Source organism: Phocoena sinus, chromosome 13, assembly GCF_008692025.1.
Source record: "Phocoena sinus isolate mPhoSin1 chromosome 13, mPhoSin1.pri, whole genome shotgun sequence".
In the NCBI taxonomy this organism is placed as follows: Eukaryota; Metazoa; Chordata; class Mammalia; order Artiodactyla; family Phocoenidae; genus Phocoena; species Phocoena sinus.
This window is the reverse complement of record NC_045775.1, coordinates 64,188,364-64,213,958: the sequence shown is the minus strand read 5'-3', so window position 1 is coordinate 64,213,958 and position 25,595 is coordinate 64,188,364. Positions and strand designations below refer to the sequence as shown.

Sequence of the window (25,595 nt, the reverse complement as noted above, 5' to 3'; positions counted from 1 at the left end):
TCAGGCTGGCTGTCGGGAGAATTGGAGAGCCTCAGGATGTGGGCTATTGCACTCCCCACCTAGACACCTTCCCTCCACGTGTACAGAGCACACCCCAGAGGGCCAAACCTGAAGCTTTAGCAACACACACAACACATACAAGCTCCAACAGAACACACAGGCTCATGTGGAGCGCCAGAATCACAGCCTGAGCTGACAAGCAGTACAGCCCCGGGAGGGCGGCCTTTGGCCCTCTCTGAGCAAAAAGAACACAACATCTGGAAATCTTAAGTCTCCTAAATGACTCTAGGGTCAAGAGGAAAAAAAAAATCAAAATCACAGTTACATTTATTTCCAATCTGTTTATGCTAGTTGTACTTGTTATGGTAAGTGTGTACTTTAAACATCATTAATATATAATCTGATATGAATATAAAAATAGAGTTGTTTCTGTGGGAAAAAGGTCACAATTACAGATTTGAAGATTAATTAATACCAATGAAAACAACAGTTATTAACAGAGAAAAATTCATGCTTCTATAATACTTTTGTTAAGTAGGAAGGTAAACAAAGGTTTCAATCCAAGAAACTAGAAAATAAGAACTAAATAAAAGGCAGGAAAGAGAAATCAGTAAAGACAGAAACAGCTGATTAGAAAACAAAATGTAGTGGTATTTATAAATGACTCTAATAGATGGTTCACCAAAAGGCCAATAAAATAAGCAAACTTCTGTTGATGATTTTTAAAAGAAAACATAAAAATTTACATTAGAAATGTAAAAAGAATATAACCATCATCAGTGATTAAGACATGAAGTGCTTTACTAAAAAGTTTGAAAACATGGATGAAAGAATGATTTTCTAGGAAAGAGGTGGGAATATTAAAAATATTAATCAGGAAACAAGTAGAAATTTGTCAGAGAGCTACCCTCGAAAAAAGGCACCAGGCCCGGTACTTGTTTATTACATTATTTTTCTAGCTCATAAAAAATGCTGATCTTTCTTATTCTTTTTTCTTTTTTTAACATCTTTACTGGAGTATAATTGCTTTACAATGGTGTGTTAGTTTCTGCTTTATAACAAAGTGAATCAGCTATACATATACATATACCTCATATCTCCTCCTTCTTTGATCTTTCTTATTCTTTAATTATACCACATCCCTGTGAGGTAAGCGCTCTCTCTCTATTTTATAGACAAGAACCCCAAGGGCTCAGAAGGGTCAAGGCACTGTCTCTCAATCACCCAGCCAGATGTGGCCACAGCCTGACATCTCCAGAAGAAGGCCCAGAAAACTCAGTGTTTTAAAATGCTCCTTAAGAACCTCTGTGATCAGCCAGGTTTGGAAACTTCTAGCCCTTACTACTTAAAGTGTGGTCCAGGGAATTCCCTGGCGGTCCAGTGGTTAGGACTCTGCACTTTCACTGCCGAGGCCTAGGTTCAGTCCCTGGTCGGGGAACTAAGATACTGCAAACCTCGCAGCAGGACCAAATAAATAAATGATAGAGTGTGGTTCAATGAACATCAGCAGTAACATCACTAGAGAGCTTGTTAGAAATGCAGAATCTCAGGCCCCACTCCAGACCTGCTGAATTAGAAAATGTATCGTACAGAAATTTCCAGGTGATTTGGATGAACATTAAAATGTGAGAAGCACAGGTCAGGCCTGTATCTGTCTGACCTTGTCCAATTCCTCTTAAAATATGCAAAAGCAGTGATTGTTCTTTTTGGAAAAACCGAAAACCAAAACCAAAATAAACTGATAAACTACTAGAACTAGATTTAATCACACAAACATGTAAAAAAATAAGTTTGGCAAAGTAAAACAAAAACATTAAAAAAGTAAAAGACATTTGTAATATTTGCCAAGGTACAACAAAGCATTAATACCACTAACACAAATATAAAGCTCTCTTATGAATTCATAAGAAAAATCACACAAAAGGAAAACAGGCAAAGCAAAACAATATATTCACAAAGAAGTGCAGATCACAACTAAATATAGCAATAAAAATTTTGCAAATCAAAACATTTTACACCAATTTTTATACCAATTTAAAATAGCTTAGGGCTTCCCTGGTGGTGCAGTGGTTAAGAATCTGCCTGCCAAGGCAGGGGACCCGAGTTCAACCCCTGGTCCAGGAAGATACCACATGCCGAGGAGCAACTAAGCCCGTGCACCACAACTACTGAGCCTGCACTCTAGAGTCCACGAGCCACAACTACTGAGCCCACATGCCACAACTACTGAAGCCTGCGCGCCTAGAGCCCCTGCTCCGCAACAAGAGAAGCCCACGCACTGCAACGAAGAGTAGCCCCCTCTCGACGCAACTAGAGAAAGCCCGTGTGCAGCAACAAAGACCCAACGCAGCCAAAAATAAATAAATTTATTTTTTAAAATAGCTTATGATAAACATGCATTATTTTTATAATCGGGGGTAAAAATCAATAAAGACTTTTAAATTTTAAAAAATATGACTGCTATAAAAAGATTATAAAATTTTAAAAGCTATAAAAATATTAACAGGAGTTCTGAGTGGTAAAATCACAGGTGTTTTATTTTCTCTATTTGCATACCTGAACTTCCTGATTTTTCTACAATGAACTTGCATTCTTCGTAATAAACAACAAAAAAGTTAACAATTTCCTTCCTAGAGTCTGATCTTATCTGAAATTTAATAGCTTTTACACTTAGTCTCTCTTGGTTTTTCACAAGTGTTTGCATAATGCCTTTCCACAAACCATCAGAGCACTTAAAGGCATGTCTTTTCTGTCCTCATCAAGCACTGGGAGCCCCAAATAAACAGAGCCCCTTTTACGTTACTCCATAGACTGGCAGGTTTTCAAACTCCTGTGGACAGAGGAATTACCTGTAGGAAGCTGGCCGCGGATGCAGATTCCCAGGTCCCACCCCCAGATAGCAACCCTGTGTGTCTATGGAGGGGATTCAGACGCAGCGGTCCTCAAACTACCCTTTGAGAATCCCCCTCCAATAACCCTGTGGGAGTGAGGGTGAGCGCAGAAAAGCAGGAAGTCCCAGCTAGTTCAGAAACTGGGCGAACTGAGTGTCTTACTGGTTGGCAGGGAACATCAGTCTCTTTCCACCCACCATGTGCACACGCAGGCTCCACCTGTCAGGGGTCAGTGCCCCTACTCCTGGAAGAGGGCGACAAGCAGGTGTGGGTCGGGCCTAGGAAAAGGCTTTCTCCAACAGGTGAGCCAAAGCCCTGAGCAGCCCCACGTTGCAGCGTGACTGCCAGAATGCACTCTGCTCTGGGAGAAGCACTTGGACCAACTCCATGGGTTCACGGAGGCCCATCTGTCAAAGAGTTTCTGCTCAGCACCCTGAGAAGGCAGCTCCTCCAGAGCTGGCAGAGATGCAGCTGGGGCTGCCACAAGGAGCTGGAGGACTCGTCATGGCCCCAGCAGGGCCCATGGCGACCTCCTCCACCCCAGCTGGGCACTGGAAGAAGGAGTAAGACTCGGATGGGGCGGGGGCCCAGAGCAGTGCTCCCGCCTCCTCCTTGGCCTCATGGGGGTACCCTGGGTTCCACCGTTTCCAGGGGTTTAAATGAACTAGCAGAAGAGCCAGAGAAAGAATTTCTCTCTCTCCTCTGCCGCCCTGAGCATTGAAGGAGAGGGCGAGCACAGACCACAGGCTAAATGAGAACCATTCACTGCTGCAGTCAAAGGCAACGCGGTGACACACTGAACCAGATGCACAAGGGTTGGGAAGTGGCTCACAGCCCACCTGTAATTGCTATTTCTTTCACATGCACGAGCCAAGTTGATTCCCTCCCCCACACCTTTTTTTTTTTTTTTTTTTTTTTGCTGGCTGCTTGGAGTTTATTTTCTACTTGGTGCAAGGCACAGGTTAGAGGGTGGTGTCGGGAAGGCTCTCATGTGGCTTGGCCCCACCTTCTTTTTACACAGGCCAAGAGGCAGAAATCCTAACCTCTGCTTAACGGCAGCGGGGATTCTCGTGTCTCCAGGTCTGTAGACCCCATGCCCCAGGGATGAGGGGTCCCTCATTCATGGGTCCTGGTGGGTCCAGCCTTCCTAGGCAGCAGCAATCAGGGACCTGTGGTTATGGTAAGACCGGCAGGGCAGCAAGGCAGAGTGGCTTGCACTGGACAGTTCCACCAAGAAAATGTGCCTTCCATTCCCCAGTTACAAGTAAAAACTTAAAACGAAAACACAGTGAGAAGGATTAGCACACTGACAGGAATAAACTTCACCTAGAAATCCTGGCCGGGGGGCGGGGGGGCGGTCATAGACTCTGGAGGAGAACAGTAGAGAGAAGACACTACATTTGAGAAAGGAGACCAGCCACACAGACGCGGAGCCAATTTCACCAGTGGTCTTACAAGCTCTGCTTCCAGCCTTGATGAATCCTCATCCCCAAAGAGTAGTTGCAGATAAGTTTGTTTTATGCTGTCCTCAGGTATCCGGAAACCACGAGGGCAGCTCTCCCTATTACTTAGTGCTAATGAGGGTTAATGACCAGTGGGCATCAGCCCCAGGGTAATTATGAGGTATGGGTTCAGAGGGCTCCTCCCTAATATCGGCCTGTGGGAAAATGGCCCAGGACCTTCTTTTTACTGTGGGGACAGGGCAGGTGCCCCATCTCTGTTACCCGCCTCACAGCTCCCAGGCTTGGCTGCCAGGGCTGCTTTAGATTCTGCTCCTCACGTTGGCCTAGGTTGTCACACTTTGAGGAGGTGAAGCTCATTGTCTCTGTCATCAATTTGATTCCACAGCATTTATTAAAAGGATTTACTGCATGCCAGGCTTTGTGCCAGGTACTGGGGAACGAAATTAAGCAAGATGAGCACCTCACCACGAGGAATTCATACCAGGCACTAAAGTACCACTGCATTGGTACAGACAGTGCATACAGGGAGTGAGGGAACAAGGGGCTGCTTGGCCATCACAGAGGAGCCGACAAAAACCAGAGCATTTCTAATATACCTGCAATAGCCGGCTAGAAAGTATAAAGGCAAAAACAACAACAGAATCTACAGTATCCAAGGAATAAGCTTAATGAGAAATGTATAAGACCATATGAAGAAAACTTTAAAAAACTCTGATGCACACAAAAAGACTAGAATAAACAGATACACTTCCTATTCCCTGGATAGGAAGACTCATTATAAAGCTGTCCACTCTCCCCCAAGTAATCTATAAGTTCCATGTAATCCCAATTGAAAAATCCCAACATTTTTCACAGAACTTGACAAATTGTTTGTAAGCATATTTGGAAAAGGCAATTATCTGGCAAAAGAAAAGCCAAAGAAATGCTGTGGAAAAAAATGAGTTTGTTTTCGTTTAAACCAAATTGTTACATAAAAATTGCAGTAATTAAAACAATGAAATACTGACACAGAATCAGACAAATAATTCAATGGAACTGAAGAGAGGCCCTAAAACATTTGCTCATGAATATATGGGTATTTATAAAATGCTTAAGGTAGAATTATAAACCATTTGGGAAACTATAAATATTTAATAAACAGACTGGAGATAACAGTCTTTCTATTTGGGAAAAATCAATCCTTATCTTATTCCATATACAAAAATAAATCTCAGCTTAAAGAGATCTAAATATGTAAAATAAGACTATACCATAAAGTAAAAACTTGGGACTTCCCTGGTGGCGCAGTGGTTAAGAATCCACCTGCCAATGCAGGGACACGGGTTCCATCCCTGGTCCAGGAAGATCCCACATGCCTCGGAGGAACTAAGCCTGTGCACCACAACTACTGAGCCTGCGCTCTAGAGCCCGTGCGCCACAACTACTGAGCCCATGCACCACGACTACTTAAGCCCGCGCGCCTAAAGCCCGTGCTCCACAACAAGAGAAGCCACCGCAATGAGAAGCCCGCACACGGCAACGAAGAGTAGCCCCCGCTCGCCAGCAACTAGAAAACGCCCACGGACAGCAATGAAGACCCACCGCAGACAAAAGTTAATTAATTAACTTAAAAAACAAAGAGTTGCATGGTTCTCTTCTAAAAAAAAAGTAAAAACTTGGATGTCAAAATACTGATGAATTCCAACTGTACAAAAATCAAATTCCATTTGACAGACACAGTGAAAGACAAGTGAGAAGCCAACTTTTTCTTCAAAATATAATAGAGGTTAATGCTGATAATATATTAAGCACTTTAATGGATCAATAAAAAGACAATCTAATTTAAAGTAGGTAATGGACATAACAGGTAATACACAGAATAAGTGCAAAATGGTTAACATTTAAAACACTCTCAGGAATTCCCTGGCGGTCCAGTGGTTAAGACTCGGCACTTTCACTGTGGTGGCCTGGGTTCAATCCCCGGTCAGGGAACTAAGATCCCGCAAGCCGCACAGTGCAGCCAAAATAAATAAATACATAAAACATTCTCAAGTTCACTAATTAAATACACTAATATGATATATCTCTTTTCACCTACCAAATTGGCAAAAATTAAAAACTGGTAATTCCTCATTCGGTGTTAGTAGGAGAGCAAATTTGATAGATATTATCAAATTACCTTTTGGAGGGTAATTTGGTGGTGTCAATTAAAACTCCATTCATATGATTTTGCCCTATACAAACACCTGAACAAATAACCCCCAAATATATGTACAAATACGTAAACTACTACATCATTTATAATTGCAAGAAATTGTAACTATAAGTGTCCATCAATAGGAAACAATTACAATTAACCCATAGAATGAAAGACTCCACAGCCATTTAGAAGGCTAAGATAAGTGTACCAACACTGAAAGATAGCCTCAACACATTATGAGCAAATAAAAGATTGCCCGATATGTATATGTATATGTATAACTGATTCACTTTGCTGTACAGCAGAAACTAACATTTTATTATTATTATTATTTTTTTTTTTTTTTTTTGCAGTATGCGGGCCTCTCACCGTTGCGGCCTCTCCCGTTGTGGAGCACAGGCTCCGGACACACAGGCTCAGCAGCCACGGCTCACGGGCCCAGCCGCTCCGCGGCATGTGGGATCTTCCCGGACCGGGGCACGAACCCGTGTCCTCTGCATCGGCAGGTGGACTCTCAACCACTGCGCCACCAGGGAAGCCCCAGAAACTAACATTTTAAATCAACTATCCTCCAATAAAAATTTTAAAAACAAATAAAATATACTGTATTTAAAAAAAAAAAAAAAAGATTACCCCAAAAAAGGTATGGTACGAACACATTACTGCAGGAAAGGCATTACGTTCATGTGCTCATTCTGGATTGTTAATAGAGATTATACTGGGATGGAGAAGATACAGGGATTTTTCAGTTTTCAGTTTATATACTTTGATGTTATTTTATTTCTTTAAATGGGCTTGTACTACTTTTATTTAAAGTCCCAAAATTTCTTTTCCACTTTGGAGAAAAACAGAAAACGAAAGAATAAAAATAATTTTGTCATCGGTCTCTAGGTTGAACTCGAAGTTCATCCCTTCTCTGTCCCCTGCCCATACCCTCCCCCTGGCCTTTAGTGTCCTCTAGGGAGTCAAGATAACGGGTGAGAAACTCTACCCAGCAAGGTACTGCACTGTCTTCCCTTAGTGTGACCCCTGGGCCAAGTCCTGCTCTGCTGGCTTGAACAAGTTCAGGCTGGCTACAGAGGCCTCCCCACACCACACCAGGCGCTGCTGCACCCAGAGAGGGGAGACTCTGCCTTCCTAATTGGAACCATTGTTGCCAGCACTCCGAGTTCTAGGAGGGAACACAGAAATGGATTTTCAGCGGAGCACAGGAGGAGATCGATGCCCACCCTGTTTCTCCTAGCACTATGGATCCCTCACTTGTCTTCTACTGTCCTCTCCATCTTAGGACATTATTCACAGCCTCAAGGACACCAACTGGGCCATAGCTTCTAGAGGTGCATGAAAGAACAGGGAGCAAGACTTGAACCTGCAGCCTAGGCCAGCTCAGCTAGGCCATGAGCTCTAGGTCAAACGTTTCTTTCTCTCCATCCTTAGCTTCTAGCTTCATTTTCTCTGGTACTAATGTGTGAGGCTTTTCTAAATACTACTAAAACTTCAATTTGGGCTTAGGATATGCTCTGGTCCTAGTAATTCAAACTGATTTTGCTTGTTAGGTTTAAAAAAAAAGTTTTCCACAGGTCCCGTCTGCTAAGCTGGTAAGCTACTACTAGGTCCCTTCCTAGGGGTTTGGAGACAAAGCCCCCAAAAGTAAGCAGGCACTGCATTGTCTGGCCTTGGCATTTTTCCACATACAGGGATTCTCTACTAGGCCTGTGTTAGGAGGAAGGGAGTCAGGCTACATCAGGACGTGGTATTTTCAGGTTGGGTAAGCCATCGGCATCTCCCCAAGAACTCCAACAGACATAAAACATCAAAACCTGGAGAAGGAGGTCACAGTATAACTTAGAGAAAAAGTCATATTTTTAAATGTGTTTGTGAACAAAGAAGAAAAAAGCAGACAAAGATAGAAAAAATAGAGTGTCCTAAGGATCCAACTGAGAATCTAGAAAAAGCACATACTGGGGACTTCCCTGGTGGCACAGTGGATAAGACTCTCTGCTCCCAATGCAGGGGGCCTGGGTTTGATCCCCTGTCAGGGAACTAGATACCACATGCATGCTGAAACTAAGAGTTCGCATGCCACAACTAAGGAGCCCAAATGCCGCAACTAAGGAGCTGGTGAGCCGCAACTAAGACGCAGTGCAACCAAATAAATAAACATTTTTAAGAAAAAGTACGTACCAAATAAACCTAAGAAAAGGACAATTAATAAAGATTAAAGCAGAAATTAATGCTTTAGAAAACAGAAAGCACAACTGACAAATCTGCTTTTATATCACATAAAACTGGCAAAGCTAAGGAAGGAAAAGAGACAAAATTAATATGCAACATTAGAAATTAAGAAAGTGAAAAAATCAGATACTGAGGAAACTGAAAACCAATAACCATATATGCATTATGCTATCAATAATAAATCTGAAAACAGATCTCATGGAAAAGGCAAAGTAAATGTTTTGTACCAACAGCCACAAGGGGAAAAACATCTGAAAGCTGCAAAGACCCATCCATCAAAAAAGGTACCAGGCTCAGACAGTTTCCTCAGCAGATTTTTTTTCCCCCCAAATCCTTAAGGAATAAAATGACTATTTAAACTGTTCCAGAACATAAAGAAAGAATAAAAGTTTCACAATGCATTATATGGAGTTACCATTACTCTAATACCAACATCTGACAATAAAAACACAAAATGAAAATTATAGATCAATCTCACTCACAAATACAGATGCTAAACTCCCACATTAATAAATCAAATCAAAACAGCATGTTTAAAAAAATTCCCCATTACCGGGCTTCCCTGGTGGCGCAGTGGTTGAGAGTCCGCCTGCCGATGCAGGGGACGCGGGTTCGTGCCCCGGTCCGGGAATATCTCACATGCCGCGGAGCAGCTGGGCCCGTGAGCCATGGCCACTGAGCCTGCGCATCCGGAGCCTGTGCTCCGCAACGGGAGAGGCCACAACAGTGAGAGGCCCGCTTACCGCAAAAGAAAAAAAAAAAAAAAATTCCCCATTACCAGCCATGGTATATTCCAGGAATGCAAAGATAGTTCAGTATTAAGAGTTGTATTAACACAGCTCACCTTATCAGTAGGTGAAGGAGAAATATCTTTTATCTTCAAACCATGTTAAAAAGACATCCCTGGCCTCGATTCCAGCTCCACCCCCTTATGAAACATGGGCCCTTGGTCATACTACCGTCCTGAATCTCAGTTTTCTTATCTGAAAGGTGGGGCTACCACCATCTGACTTGGAGCCGTCATGAGAACCATAAGAGAGAGAACTATGAAAACTTTGCCCCATGAGACACACACATGGTAAGTGCTCAACAGGTAGCACTGCAGTGAGTTATTATGTAGGGAAAAGTGGGCTATAATGCAGCATGACTCCATTTTTATAAAGAACACGGAACAAGCATCCAGTGTGCATAGAATCAAGTGCAGAGGGATAGTCCAGTTAAAAATGGTTAAACAGGGCTTCCCTGGTGGCGCAGTGGTTAAGAATCCGCCTGCCAATCCAGGAGACACGGGTTCGAGCCCTGGTCTGGGAAGATCCCACATGCTGCGGAGCAGCTAAGCCAGTGCGCAACAACTGCTGAGCCTGTGCTCTAGAGCCCGTGTGCCACAGCTACTGAAGCCCATGTGCCTGGAGCCCGTGCTCTGCAACGAGAGAAGCCATCGCAATGAGAGGCCCGTGCACTGCAACGAAGAGTGGCCCCCGCTCACCGCAACTAGAGAAAGCCCGTGCACAGCAACAAAAGACCCAACACAGCCTAAATAAATAAATAAATAATAAAATAAATAAATTTATTTTTAAAAAAAAAAAAAAAAATGGTTAAACAGGTTGTGAGTTATGGACAAATTTCTTCCCTTCTATTTATTTCTATTTTCTAATTTTTCCAAGGAACATGTAGTATCTATATAATCAAAAAAGAGATTAAAAAGCCAAAAAATGTTACAGACTTTTGGATTTAGCCAAGATTGAGGACTGGCAAGCCTAAAGGCCAAGGTGGAAAAGGAAGTAAAGGGTAGACAGAATAGAGGGTAACACCAGGGAGGGGCTTGCAGGACTCCTCTGCCTTGCGCCCTATCACCTCGAAATCCACTCAGTTTCAGGAACACCCACACAGGCATGTAAAGGTGTTCCTGAGAGAGGACCAGCTGAAGACCTCCAGGCCCAAAGCAAGCAAACACTGCTATACTAAGCATAGCTTCACCTACTTCGCCCAAATGCCTCAGAAATTCTGAACAATGGCAATGGGGTGAGGGTACTCATTTCTTGATCCAGGTGCTGGTTACACAGGTGTACTTACTTTGTGAAAACTCACCAAGCTGTACACAGCATGTGCTTTTATGGTGTGTGTGCTATCCTTCAATGAAAGTTTTTTAAAATTAAAAGCTGAGAGGAGAACACTGAGTTTCTGTCATCAGCTACAGAATTTCCCTCTTAAATTCTGGTTTTAATATGAACTTATGGATCAGTTTCATGGAACAGAACACTCAATCCAGTATTTTGCCTGACATGTCTCATTGTCTTAATAAATACAGCATCTGGAAAGATTTTCACTATAATTATCAATAGATGAGAAAAAAAATTCCAGGGCAAGCCAGGGATATAGGAGACACAGGGAAAGCCAAAATGAATGAGGGCAGTGGCTCTCAACCCTGAGTGCACATTTAAATCACCTAGGGAGCTTTGAAAAATGCTGGGGCCTGGGCTCCACCCCAGACCAATTACATCAGATTCTCTGGGTCTGAGGCCTAGACATTGATATTTTCTTTTTCAAAAGCTCCACAGACGATTCTAATATGCACTAAACTAGTTGAACCAGAGGGCCCGGCCGCTGGAAACTCTGGAGGCAAGCTGAAGCGTGGCCCCTGCGCATCCGGGTGGAGGCTGTGGAGGGGAGCAAGTATTTAGGGCTGAAGTGCCCTGCCACCCGCCCAGGTCTTCCTCCACATGCCGCTTCCCCAGACCTCAGCAGAGACCCAGTGAGGAGCAATGCCCCCCACATGGAGGAGGCAGCCTCTGGAAAGTAAGGGGGAGGGGCTTCCCAGGGGTTGGACACCGAACCCTGGGCTCTGGCTCCCAGCTGGGTGTTCAGACTGCTCCAGATCACTAGTCAATACAGCCCCAAGGCATATACCACTCCAACCACACAACCCCAGAACTAAGCCCTAACTACTACCCAGGGTCCAAATGACACCACTGGGAATCCACAGCTGGAAAACAGGAACCGAGGAGAAGTAACAGTGGAAAAAAGGGCCACAGGGCAGAGGTCAGTGTATAGGTCAATCATCAGGTAGGACCTGGCTCAGGGACAAGCGGTAGGGGCAGTGAAAAGGGGATGCCACGCAACCCACCTGCTGAGAGGTTCCAACACTCACCTCTGGGGCTCCCACACCCAGTCATCCTGCATCCATTCTACCTAGTCATGTGACTGGAACCCACAGGAGTGACCCCAACAGATGGCTATCTCGGCCTGGCAGCCCTGCAGCATTTTTACAAGCTCCTAGGTAACTCTGACACAAGGAGTCCTTTGCCCATGCCCTGCAAAGCAGTGCTCTTGGAGGCCCTCTCTCTGCTCGGTCTACTTAGGGCTGAGCTCAAAGCACGAGGGGTGAGAATGGGGACGGGCCGAGGCTGTGAGAAGAGCATGTTAGGATGGAGAGCACAGGTGGAGAAGAGAAAGGAATCTGCAGTGCCAGAGAAAACAGGGTAGGCATCTCTTGAGCACAGTCTCCAGCACTCCACTGAAAATCCATTTCTGTATTCCCCCACTAGAGTTCCGGTACAGGGCAACAATGATTCCCAACTGGGAAGGCACAGTCTCCTGGCTCTGGGTCCAGCAGAGCCTGGTACAGTCAGGCAGCACCCTCTTCACACAGCCTGAACTTGTTCAAGCCGCCAAATGGAGAAAGCTCAGAAGTCAAGGTACCCTGTCCAAGGCAACGGAACTTTAGTGTCTGGCAGGGCCCAAGTTCACTCTGGCAACTACAGGGGCCTGGCCTCTGCCTTAACTGTTCTCTTCCTCTAAGTCATGCAGCACACAAACACATACACACACACACACACACACACACACACACACAGAGTCCTGCCCCACAGGTTCTGACGATCCACCATGAGAACCTGAGACTTGCAAATATAAAAGGGCAGACAGGAGGCATCCTTACCTACAGAGGCTGAGATGCAAGTAAAATCTTTTGAGGTATTCCAAGAGAATTCGGGGGCAGCAAGATCTCTACTCTTCCAAGTGGTGGCTCTGTCCCCAAGATTGAGACTACGGAAGACAGGGGTCAAAACAGAGGACCCTCTGCTCTCCCAGAAGCAAAGTTCTAAAGTAATGCTGTTCAGGGAATGGCCCACAAACTGTTTATCACCAGTTCACCACAACATAAACACAGGAACCAAGAATAAGCCTTTAGAAACCAGCACTGCAAGTTGAACCTGCTGCTCCGTCCAAGTGTACATTCGCTGGACCATCTCATCCAATGGCTAACAGATTGGTCTAGATGGTGCTGAACTCCTGAGGGGAGCCACACGTGGCTAGAGCTGCCAACTAGTTGTACAAAGTAGGACCTGTTTTGGTCTGCAATATTTTGGGAATTAGGAAAAAGGTCCTTCCCCCCTTTTAGTCAGAAAAACTAACTCTGGAGGCAACCCCTTCATTTTACAGAGGAGACTAAAGTCCAGGGACTGCCGCATGGCTAATGAAAGAACCCAAGAGTAGGACAGTTGGGATTAGACAGGAAAAGAAACTGGACAGCTGCACTTCTCATCCTCCTCTTCCCAGCCAGTGGCCTCATGGGCGCTCCTTAAAGCAGTAAGGGCTCCAGGACCCACACACTTCAAATGAGTAGAAGACAATTTCAGGTTCAAGGCAAACTGCCCAGGTACAGTATTTTCTTCCAGCTTTTCCTGAATCTCAAACCCAACACATCTAAAGCCAACACCTTCCTTTCAAAATTAAGCTATCAGGACTTCCCTGGTGGCGCAGTGGTTAAGAATCCGCCTGCCAATGCAGGGCACACGGGTTCGATCCCTGGTCCTGGAGGATCCCACATGCCACGGAGCAACTAAGCCCGTGCGCCACACCACTGAGCCTGCGCTCTGGAGCCCATGAGCCACAACTACTGAAGCCCGCGTGCCTAGAGCCTGTGCTCCGCAACAAAGAGAAGCCCCCACAATGAGAAGCCCACGCACCGCAACCAAGAGTAGCCCCCGCTCGCCTCAACTAGAGAAAGCCCGCGTGCAGCAACGAAGATCCAGTGCAGCCAAAAAAATTAAAATAAATTTTAAAAATTAAAAAAAACAAAACGAAGTTAAGCTATCGTCTCAGCTGGTCCATTTCTGACCCCACTACGCTAATCTGTACTCGCCAGATCCTGGAAACACTAACTTATTGAATATACGGTTGGCGTGTTGATTCTTCCTTCAAAGTCCTAGGAGGTCCACTAAGTCGATGATGAAAGCAGATGTAAAGAGCAGGGCTGGCTGGGGGTGAGAGCCTTGGTCTGCCACGTGCTAGTTCACAACCACAACACAAAGATCAAAAGCATTTACTGTATTTAAAAACAACAACGACAACACCTGCCAGTGATGGTTTTCGCGCTCAGTGTTACAGTTTTAGGCAACTTGGTCGATGTCTCTTACTTCTAGTGATATTGTGAACATCAAATCATAATGATTTCTCTTATTTTTCAGGACCTAGTACTATACCTGGAACATGGTAAACACTCAGTAAATGCAGAAGGACAAAGGGAGGAAGAAAGGGAGATAAAGTGAATGGGAAGACGATCACAGTTCTGGATAGCGTGATAATCTGTGGATTTTAACTGTCTCAGCCACCCCATCTCTATTTGCCCAAAGGCTTCCTAAACTAATCCATAAGGAAGCTATCTCCTCCTCAGAAGCTCCAGACAGGCTGGTAACGAGGGGGAGTCCTCAGCTGACTGCCAGATGCCAGAGTAGGAGAGAAAATGAGGCCAAAAGCCCAGGAGGTCAGGGTGGGAAAGACAAGATACCCAAAATCTGAGCCAAACCAAGGCCTCCCTATACTCCCTGCCCCCATCCCCAGCCAGCCAAACTATCTGCTATAGCCTCGGGGGCATGGGAGGGGACTTGGCAAGACCACAATGATGGTTTCTAGCAGAAATGTCCATCTACAGCTGGAGGGAGCCCAGCACCTAGGTCTCTCCTCAGCCAGCCCAGCAAGGGGGCTAAGGAGCCATCACAGTGACCCCTGCAGGTAGCTCCAGGGCCTGCACCGTGGTGGGCAGGAAGGCTCTCCCTTCGGCTCACTCACCTACCTGTACTACAAAGTCTCCCCGCTCTCCCACAACATTAAAAAATGGCTGGGGTCACCAAGGAGGTGGAGCTGAGCTCTGGGACTCTAACTCTACCACTTTTTATGCGTGGTGACGCCCCCTCTTTCCATTCTCAAACTCAACTCTGAAATCCTCTTGGATGGTTCCTTTCCTACCATCGTTTGATATGCTCACCTGCTTCCATATCTCCCCAAGTTCACTACTGCTTGTAAACATACCTCAGAGAGAAAAGACTTCCTGCTGGACCCACACAGAGGGCTGGAGAGTGGGAAGAGCAGGCGAGAAAGAACTAGTAGGAGTGACCCACGGTGTGTGGCAAGTTGAGGATCACAGATCCTTGACAAAAGAAGCAGTGGCCAAAGGAGAGACAGAAGGAAGAGATCCTGGGCACAGTTCCAAAACAGTTTCCACACATCCTCAGCCAGTGGAGGGTTCTCATGGGGCAGAGTATGGGAGCAGTGTGGGAGCCCGAGAGCAGGGCAGCCTGGTGCTCTCGGCACTGGGCACTCACTCCTGTCCAGGCTGCGAAGAGGGAGGCAGTGGCAACAGCGTATGCTATGGCATGTTCCTCGGGGTATCGTGGGTAGACACGTAACACACTAGACAGTAAATGACCACGTGCGTTCATCAGGCTCAACTCTATGCCTGTGACAGGCATGGCGCACACCCTACATCATGAATATTCTTGAAACCCTTGCAGGACTCAGCACACAGTAGATGAGCACATTCCCGCTGGTTGCTGGATACCCTTCACCCAGGGGGCTTACCCATCCTGTGCCCATCTTGTGGGAACACAGACTGGGAGACCCCTTTGTCCTGTGTCCCAGAGTCTTTGCCTGATCTGAATGAGCTCACACGCCACACACACCTTCCTACACCACCACCTCCTGACGGAAGAGGATCTAGCAAAACTGCTCCACCAGGGTATGTGGGACACCACACTCAACTGGCCACCTAAGAAAACTATCTGGGGGGAAGGTGGCACCAGGAACAGGGGCTCAGATCCAAGTGCTTGCTGGCAGTGGCAACCTGGACCAAGAGGAAGCTAGGCTTTTCCAACAGACAACAATGAAAACGAGCACAAACACCTCAGAGCTTTAAAAACGCCGCCCGGGGCTTCCCTGGTGGTCCAGTGGTTAGCAATCCACCTTCCAATGCAGGGGACGCAGGAACTGTGATCCCACATGCTGCGGGGCAACTAAGCCCGCGCTCTAGGGCCCGTGAGCTCTAGGGCCTACGCATCACAACTAGAGGGCCCGCACGCTGCAACGAAAGATCCCACGTGCCACAAGGAAGATCCCGCATGCCACAACTAAGACCTGACGCAGCCAAGATAAATACATTTTTTAAAATAAATGAATAATAAAAACGCCGCCAGCTCAGGCCCCACTCTGAGAAGTGGGAAGGAGGAAGACATGTTTGAAGGGCATCCTCTGTTTCTCCAGGCAGCCCTGCTCCATGCCCACAACACTAAGGGTGGTGGTATTAAGCTGGGAGCTTCCATCAGGACGGCAGGGACAGCAGAATGCAGGCTGGGAGGAAAGGAGAACACACTTGGAAAGACCTGAAGAGAAGCCATCATTAGGCAGGAGGGGGTGCTTTCCGGAGTAAACAAACTTGCCAGCAGTCCTTCCTCCCAGCAGAGAGAGAAGCTCTGGCTGACAGGGCCAAAGACACAGAGGAGGGAGGGAGCTGCCCCTTCCCTGAGCCTATCTGTCCTCATCCCCTTGTCCTGCTTTCCCCAGGGTTGGGGGCAGAACAGGTGTACTCCGTGATCTCCGTGTCCACAGCCCTCAACAGCACACAGGTAATCGATTACAGCAGTGGGCGGCCAGAGGCGGAAGTGGAGGTGACACCTGGGGGTTTCACCGGAGAAGGGGTGTGGAGTGAGCACATAGCTCTCTCCTCCCCACGCACAGCATCGCCAGTATCAACCACCTCTGCTTGCCTCAGGGGCCTACCACGGTCTTGTCCCAGGTGGTCACCCACTACTAGCATCCTCATCAAGGCTTGCCCAGCTCCCCAGGGGAGCCAATGCTACCTGGCTCTTCTCCTTCTCCCAGAAGCAAATTTCTTGCCCTCCCCCAAGTACTTCCTTGATGTAAGTTCCTTTGGGAGGAAGCCAGGGAACCACCCCAGCTCCTGATCCACCCCACAGCCTCAGCCAGTAGCCCCCATCCCCTCTGGGAAAGCAGAGCCCCTCCCTGACAGCGTCCCCACCCAGGCAGTGAGGGTGGCACTTCCAGCGCCTCCAGGGAGCTTCCCGCAGTTTTCCCAGGAAGCCAGAGGAGGATTTCCAGGGAGAAAAATCTCAGAGCATCTGGGGACATGAGCAGCTCACCCACCCGCTACCCAAGCAACCAGATTCCCCCAGCTCCTCACAGGCTCCAGGGGCTGAAGGAGAAGACAGAGCTGAGGCAGGGGCAGCAATGGGCTCCCTCCTCCTAGAAGTCCCATCCAGTCCTGCCTTGCCTACCTGTCCCTACACTCCTTCCCCAGCCCCTCTTCTCTGGACTTGAGAGGCAGCGGCACTGAGCTGCCTCTCGCTCTGTTTTCTCCACCCTGGGCCAGCAGAGGATACTGCTGAGTAATCCCAAACTCACGGCGGATCCCCAGCCCTGAAAACAGGGCAAAGCCCAAGGAAACCTACTGATCCTGGTCCTTGCCAACCAGGGAGGAACATCTGTGTTTCCTCGTAATGGCTTATATTCCACAGACTCTGCCCTGCCCCAAATACCCCAGCCCTGGCCCCGAGACAACCACACGGAGAAGCTCAGTGCCCCCTTCTCCACTTCCCACGCACCTGGTAACATTCCCTTCCAGTCCCCCAGACACCAAGCTGCACAGAGTAACAGCAGCCGACCGCCTGCAGGATTCCCAGTCATGATGTTGCATCAGCCCCCACCCTACCCAAAATATCCTCACCCCCACCACCTCCTCTCCTCCAGCCATCTCCATGGTGACAGCAGCATGACTAATGACACCCTATCAGCTTCAGACTCAGGAGCACAACTCCCCCTCCCCCTTAACCTCTCCCCCCCCCCACCCCCCCCCACCCCGCTCTGGGATTTCTGCAGATTGGATGCAAACCAACAGTGGCAGGGACATTCTCGAGAGATTTCCAGAGGTAAGGATGGGAGTGGGTTGCATGTCTTAAAAAAAAAAAAAAACAAAAAAAAAACACCAGTTCAACAAACCCAACTGCACCCAAACCATCCAGCTGAGAAAGCAAAAAGAATCCAAACAAAACCCACACAGGCCTGAGAATTCATTGGCCGCCCACACCCCCGCCGCCCCTCCCCCTCAGCTGCTGCTACACACACAGTGGGAGATTAAGGGATCACCAGAGGAGACCCTTTATTTTTATCCAATCCCATCAAACACTTCACCTCTAACACACACACACACACACACACACACACACACACACACACACACAAGGTACCTTGACAGCAGCCCCTTGCCCCCACGGCCCGGCTCCTTCACCAGCCTTTATTTCCACCTGCAAAAGAAGCCGGAGAGACTGATGAGCCAGGCTGACACCAGGAAAGCAGCAAAGTCCTTCTGCTGCACCCCCAGCACCGCTGCAGGGAAAGGGGGAGAAGGGGAGGCACGGGGCCTCGGAAAGAAAGGATAGCAGGGACCATCTTCCTGCCTCCAGCTGCCACCCAGACGCGCGGTGGAAGGGCTCATTCGCCTTCCAGAGTGTTTTTGTTTTCATTTCTCCTTTTTCCACCCTCCCAAGATCCAGGAGGGCTCTGCCCCTCCTCCTGCGTCCGGTCTAGCCTCGTCCCTCCCCGCCCTCCCCGCTCTACCTCGGCCGGCCTCCTCTGGTGCATCGGCCGGCGGGCCTCCCATTATCCCCGCCGGAGCGCACGGAGGGAGGCACTGCAGAGGCGGCGGCGGCCAGCTGCCGGCTTGGCTCCCCTCCCCGCCGCCGGCGAGGCTGGTGTGGAGGGGGCGGCGCGCTCGCCAGCCAATCCCCGCCGCCGGCCGAGCGGGGGCAGGGCCGCCGGGGGTTGGACCTGCCCAGCCGGGAGGCGGGGGCACAGCCAAGGGTGCCGGAGCCTAGCTGGCTGTGGCCCAGGCCCGCCGCCGCTCCCCGACAGGCGGGGAATCCCGGGACACCCTCAACAACTCCCGAGTCGGGGACCAGAAGGTAATACCCAGAGGCATCCTCTGCATCTACAGGGTCAAAGGCAGACTGCGTCGGGGTCGAGCAGATGCTGGCAGGCTTCCCCCTCAGGCCACTCTCTAGCCCTAGGACACCAGCAAACCGCCTCATCCTAGCAGCAGCTAGGACAGTGCTAGGCGCTATGAAAGCAATAGCCCCTGCAACCTTAGAAGAAAAAAATACAGCCTTGGCAGTATGAACCTTTACCCCATTTTGCAGATGAGGAAACAAGGCAAGACAAGTGAAGTAACTTACCCAAGGTGACACAGCTAGAAAACGGCAGCACTGGGACTCCAAGACAGGTCTATCCGGCTCTACAGACCAGACTCTCAACCATTATGCAGTCCTACTCCTCCCTCCCTCCAGCAGATTTCCTCTTGAAGCCAACACTGCCTGTGGCTCAAAGCCTCACCAAGTCAGACTTGCCCTCCCTTGCACGCGAACACCACCTCACCCTAGGAATACTCATCCCTAGTGCCTGAACATAGGCCACCCCCTCCAGACAGCCTCACCACCACCACCACCCTCAATGTTTCCTCCTCTTTTAGAAAGGCCACAGGAGGAGGCGCCTCCAGACTTCAGGGCTTCCCATCCCCCGGAAAGGCTGAGGAGGAGAGGCAGCCCAGACTCTGAGCCTTTGAAGCCTGCAGCACCCAGGAGACTGAAGGAGAAAGAACAGAATGGGGAGAGGAAAGCCCTGCAGTTCCTAGGCAACCCAGGAGACATCCTGCTTCACCCCATCCCCTCCCTGTAGCTGAACACCCCAGAGCTTCTGTCTTCTAGGAGGGGGACCCCTATATGGTCTCTGGTACTGATGTATCTGGTTCAGTTTCCTGGCTCCACTATCTAGCTGCAGGACCTCGGCGGTGGTACCTTACCTCCCTTAGCCTACTTTGCAGTTCTATTTTACAGAAGCAGCTACCTCATCCAAAGGTGTGAGGATTCTGTGAAACACAGTGCCTGCCACACTGCAGGTGCTGCTAGCTACCACTCAATTTCTGAGCGAGCTCATTGTGTGCTACTTTTCAACTCACAGATGTGACTTGTAGGACTAGTTAGGATGTGTGAGAGCTCATTTCAGTGACGTGCTCTGCTACCAACTCCACCACACCTGCCCAATTACTGCCCCCTCCCTGAAGCTCCAAGGGGGTACTCAGAATGGGACGAGCTGCCTCATGAGAGACAGCAAAGCTGGGCTCTGGTGAGGAGACTCCAGAAGGCACCAGGACCCACACCTGCCTCACCTCTGGGGGCAAAGAGCAGCCCTACTGAGCTCCTCCCTAGGGCAGGGAGGGAGGCAGGTGACAAGGCAGGGCAAGGAGCATTGTCCTGAGCCATGGGCTTCTGCACCCCTTGGCTCTTACCTTGGCCAGGCCAAGTGAAGTCCCTCCTTTATCCTAGTCCCCCAAACCCCTGCCCCACCCACCCTCATACAGTCTGCTGCTGGATAAGAGCAACTAACACTGCTTGGACAGTAACAATCAATACTGTTGCTGCTGTGGCTGCCACAGTTTATCAAGCCCCTGCTAGGTACCAGGCCCTGTGCCAACCATGCTGTGGGAGCATCTCATTTGACTCGTCCACACACAACCTTATGGGGAAATGGGCTTAGAGATGTTGTTACTTGCCCATCAACACACAGCTGGTGAGCGGTGAGCTAGAATTCCAACCCAGGTGTTTCTCATTCCATTTCTTTAAGCCCTCTCTCCCAGCCAACCTCAAGGAAACTTAAAGAGGGGTAGGGTCTCTTGAACCAGACCGCTTCCCTTTAAGCTATGGGTCTAAGAACAGTAATATTTTCATGCCTCAGAGACTTGGCGATGCTGCTCCTTGCCTAGGTTCCCTTCCCTCTCCCCCACCTGGCAAGCCAATATGGTACAAGGCTTAATCCAAATGTCACCTGCCACTGCTACCTTCCCAGCTCATCTAGCCCTCAGGAGCTTCACCCACTCCTCCTGGGGCCTCCTCTAGAGCCGTCACTACCAAGTGCAGTTATTTATTTACACGGCCGCCGTCTTCCCCACTCACTAGGCTCTGCACAGGGCTGGAATGTGCTGAGCTGAGTTTCTACACAAGGAGGGTGGAGAGGCAGGGGGTTGGGCACTGAGACGTAGAGGACACTCTCCTGGTCGGCCTGTTCTCTGAGGTCCCCAGGGATCAGAGGAATACTCGCTCTCCTGGGAGGGCACGACCTGCCATCTGAACTATAGCCGAGGCCGAGCCTTGTTCAGCCAGCACACGTCTTCCTCACAAGGCTGCAAGAGCCACCCTGACTCTCTGCTTGAACCACAGGTCCCGCCTCACCCGCCGCAGACTGCAGACACCCTAGCAGAGCCCGTGGTCCCCAAGGCAGGGCACCTGCGACCATCTCTATCCCACCCTGGCCTCCTGCCCTTTTCTGAAGCACCTGGAATGCCACAGCTCCAAGGAGACACAGAGGTGCATGCTGGGGCCACTCTGCCTCCAGCGGGGACATTCTCCACACCTCACACCTGACCCCCTCCCCTATCTGCCCCTCTTTCTACACTTGGGGCTTCACAGTGACCAACCCAGAGGTGCCTGGGACCCCTCTGCATAGGAGCTGGAGGTCCCTCCCCACCTTCCATCATGACCCCTAGACCCCCCACTGCACTCCCAGCAGGAGGAATGGGGCCACGGCCCTCCCCACTAGGGAGAGGTGAATGGATTAACTCACTCTCAGAACCCACAAAATACCCCAACACAGAGAACCTCAGAAACACAGTTACCTACAGGCCAGAACCTACACAGATATATAAAGACTAGGAAACGGGGATGCATCCAGAGATAGATTTGGGGGGGTTTATAGGAGGATCAACCAAGCAGCAAGCCATGCCAAGCCCCATAATTGGACCATGATGTACTGTATCTTATTTAACCCTCAAAACAAACCAATGAGACAGGAATTACTAATGCCTATTCTACAGACTGAAAAATTGGGAGACTGAGCAGGGCTCTCGCCTCCCCGCCGCCCCCCGCCACTCGTAGCAATACAGCTGGCGCTGCTCTGTGTAGCTCTATGATTTTCTTATCAACCTACCTTTTCTAGAGTTGGCAGGGGGTAGATGACAACTTCTCCTCTCTTGCCATGTCTGTGTCCTAAAGGAGGTCACTCCCCACAGGGCTTTACTTCAAAGCTCAGTTCAAGCCCCACTTCCTCCAGGAAGCCTTCTCAGGTTACCTACCCTAGACCTCTGCCAGCTGACAGCACTTCCAATGTTTCTCATTTGACACTTGGTACTGCTATCCGTCTCTGTGTGTCCTGCCTCTCCAACCAGAATGGCTAGAGTCGTGCCTCTCCAAAGCCCCCGGGGTTTTTTTTTTTGTTTTGTTTTGTTTTGTTTGCCCAGCATTCCACACACTGAAGGCACTTGGAATCGACTGTGGGGGAAATCTGTGACCTTCCCTTCCCTCTCCATCACACAAAGGATCTGCCAAAGAAACCCAACATCCTCTCCACCTTCAGAACCTATGTTTGAAGTCACCGGTGTCCACACATCAATTTCCACCCAAGTAATTGCAGCCCATCACACACACATCATCCCCTATATTTCAAACTCTTTGCAGTTGTCATGGGAACTGCCTTTGCCTTCATTCACAGATCAGGCCTCACAATTAGCTTTGGCAGCGGAAGTCTGTATCAACGGCAATCTCGGGGAGGAGAAAGACAAGGAGGTGAAAGAACAGCAGCAAAGGAAGAAAAGGTGCTCCTCCTCGGAGATGCAATAGAACCAGGCTGAACTCAGGCACCCAGTGATGTCAGAGGGAAAACAGAGCCAGCCAGCAACTCCACCTGCATATTTCCATACCAACAAACAGAAGGCACCCAGACCCCCCCAGGCTGACAAGCAGCAGCTGTGGCTCTGCCCACACCCCACAAGCCATCCTAAATGCTTGTAAGAAGGTCTTATATTCTATGAACCTCATCACGGTCTCCCCACCCCAAATTCAATAGCCTTGGACCACCAAGTGTTCCAAGATCCAAGCAAATAACACAGAACCTTCATTGAGAAGGTGAGACAGGAATACTGAGTGGTTTAGAAACCTGGGGGCAGCCCCAGGGGAAGACTTCCAAGAATAATTAACACAAAGCATCTTACCTTCCACCTTGAGGATCCATGAACACCCTCAGCTGGTGCCCTGTGGTCTGTCTGCGTCCTTCCACACCACTGCCGCCAGCCGTGAGCATTCGAGTAGCATCTCTGCACAGCTCAGTTTCAGGGGAGATGCCTCCCTCCTCCTAGAAGTACCCCCCCTCATCTTTCACATATCACTACGCTGAAACTCTCAAAACAGGTCCCTTCCCTTCCACGATGGTCTCTCTTCACCTAACAGTGACTAAGGCTGGTCTCTGCCCTCAAGGCATCCCTCCCTTGTAGCCCTACCAGACTAATAGTTTGTTGCCACGCTTGCCTCCCTCCCCAGACTGTGAGCTCATTAAGGACAGAGTAAATGCTGCCTCCCCTTTACCGACGGCTCAGGCTCAGCGCAGCGCCTCGTACACAGCCAGTCCCAGGCGAGATGTGCTGAAGGAGGCTGGGAAGGCAACCTGCAGGTTTACCAGTCAAAGCAGATGACGTCCTGTCTCTGGAAACTTAAGCGACGCCAGTGAGAGAAGCTGCCCTCCCCCGGCACAGGGGACACTGGAGGTCCTGGGACTGAGGAAGCATTCCAGGAAGGTGCCTCTCCTCCGTATCCTCCTAGCGCCAGCTCTTCTCCTCTCACTGGCTCCCAACACCCCCACCGCATCCTGCAGCGTCAACCATCCAGACAGGACCCAGGCTCATGGTGAGAGGATGCCATTCCCTATCTCTTCTGGGGCTCCAGGATCATTCCCAGCATCAACCAGGGAACTGGGGTACCCAGAGCTTACTCTCAAAGGGCAGAGAAATCAATAAAAAGACAGAACAAAATGAGACCAGAGAGAGCCACCCAGTGTCCTTCCCCCAAGAAAGGCTCAGAAGGGAACAGACTCTATGGTCCGGTACCTTGCTCTATGACTCCGGTACCTTACCAGACTCTATGGTCCGGTACCCAGCATCTCCACACCCCTTCCTGAGGCTTCCTCTGGCAGTAATTAAATGGGGTGGGGGACTATGGGACACATGCCTTCTGGCAAATGCTCCCAAATGACTCTACCTAATGCAACTCCCTTTCCATTTGGAGCATCTAGAGTTGCTGCTCTACTAGTAGTGGGAGGTGCATTATTCTGTCCACGAATTCCCTGGCTGGGTGTGGGGAGACAGGGCACAAGGGAGTTAGAACATGTACAGGTCAGAGCCAGCAGTGCAGGAACAGAGCTTGTGCGACCTGAAGCAAGCAAGCAACCCCCTGTGGTCACCGGAAGGCCGGCCAGTTAACCCACGCTGGGCGCCGGCTTTTTTTTTTTCCCCTCCCTCAGCGACTAATAAAAACTAATAAAAACTAATAAAATAAAACTTTTAAAAACTAATAAAAACTAATAAAAACTAATCTGATAACCTATTAGACTAATAGGTTATCAGATTTCTTAAGCAAATGACAGGAGACAAGGCCACAGAGGGGTGTGTCCACTCCAGGTGTGCCAGCAGCCTGGGCCCTGCACAGACACACTCAGGCAGAGGCCCAAAGCAACCCTAAAGGACTCTCCCAGCCAAAGGGCAGCAGGGCTCAAGGTAGATAAAGGGGTCGTATTCCTTTCCAACACCTTCTCTCTTCCTGAGCATCCCGCCCTCAATCCACAAGGGAACTATAAAGACGTGATGGGAAGGGGAGGAGGAATTAGTGACAAACTCCTGAGACCCCCGATGTGGTCTTTCAACTCACCCAGTCACCACACTCCCCTCTCCAGGATGAGAGGCCCAAGGCAGAGAGGTGACTGCTGACTTGGGGTGGGGCATGTGCCCCAGTAAGAACCCTCAGGCGAGGTTCACCAGGGCTGCTGGGTACGAGTGAGGGTGGGAGAAGCCACTTTCCCCCAGGCAGCTTCAGAGAGCGCCTTCAGATGGGGAGCCACACCGCATTCCTATTGTTTTTCCCCACAGCAGATAATTAAAACATGGCCCATGCCTTCAAGGGAAGCAATAAATAAAGAGAGGATGCTCAGTTAAAAAAAAAAAAAAAAAAAAAAAAGCTTTGCCGTGGGTTGTTCAGAACCCAGGAAAGCACTGCCCCCCTCCATACCCCTCACCACTTACCTTGGGGTGGGAACAGGAACCCTATCCCAAAATATCCTTCCAGGAATAACCAACTGGGACAGCTATGTCCCCAACCCAGAAACAGTCTTCAGTGAGGGTTCAGAGACCACGCAGGGAAACTCCACGTCCAGTAGAACTACTCATATTGATAAAAAAATCTAACACACAAACCACTTGAAAGGCAGCTAGCTGGTGTGCCTGAGTTTCTGAATCTAATTTTAATTGACTTTAATTTTTGTAGCCACACGTGGCTAATGGCTATCATATTGGACAGCTCAGGGAGAGCATGCATGCTTCTTAAATCTGGGAGGTCATGAATACTCTTGAGAATTTGCTGAAAACCACAGCCCCTCTCCCCTGAGAAGATA

At 49.0% G+C, this 25,595-nt stretch overlaps 1 protein-coding gene across 8 annotated transcripts in view; it reads right to left on the bottom strand.

Annotated features, from left to right (window-relative positions):
- Nucleotides 1-25,595, bottom strand: part of TET3 (tet methylcytosine dioxygenase 3) — a 113,863-nt gene that overhangs the window by 78,251 nt on the left and 10,017 nt on the right. For 3 of the 8 annotated variants that reach the window (XM_032653274.1, XM_032653273.1, XM_032653276.1), the window contains one exon: nt 18,305-18,361. The exons of 2 other annotated variants lie outside the window; for them this stretch is intronic. In XM_032653274.1, the coding sequence (XP_032509165.1) occupies nt 18,305-18,361 (57 nt within the window). Of the gene's footprint in view, nt 1-17,662; nt 17,683-18,304; nt 18,362-18,674; nt 18,781-19,288; nt 19,362-25,595 lie in introns of those variants that run through there. 3 more of the 8 variants (XM_032653278.1, XM_032653277.1, XM_032653280.1) reach the window with 3 other exon arrangements.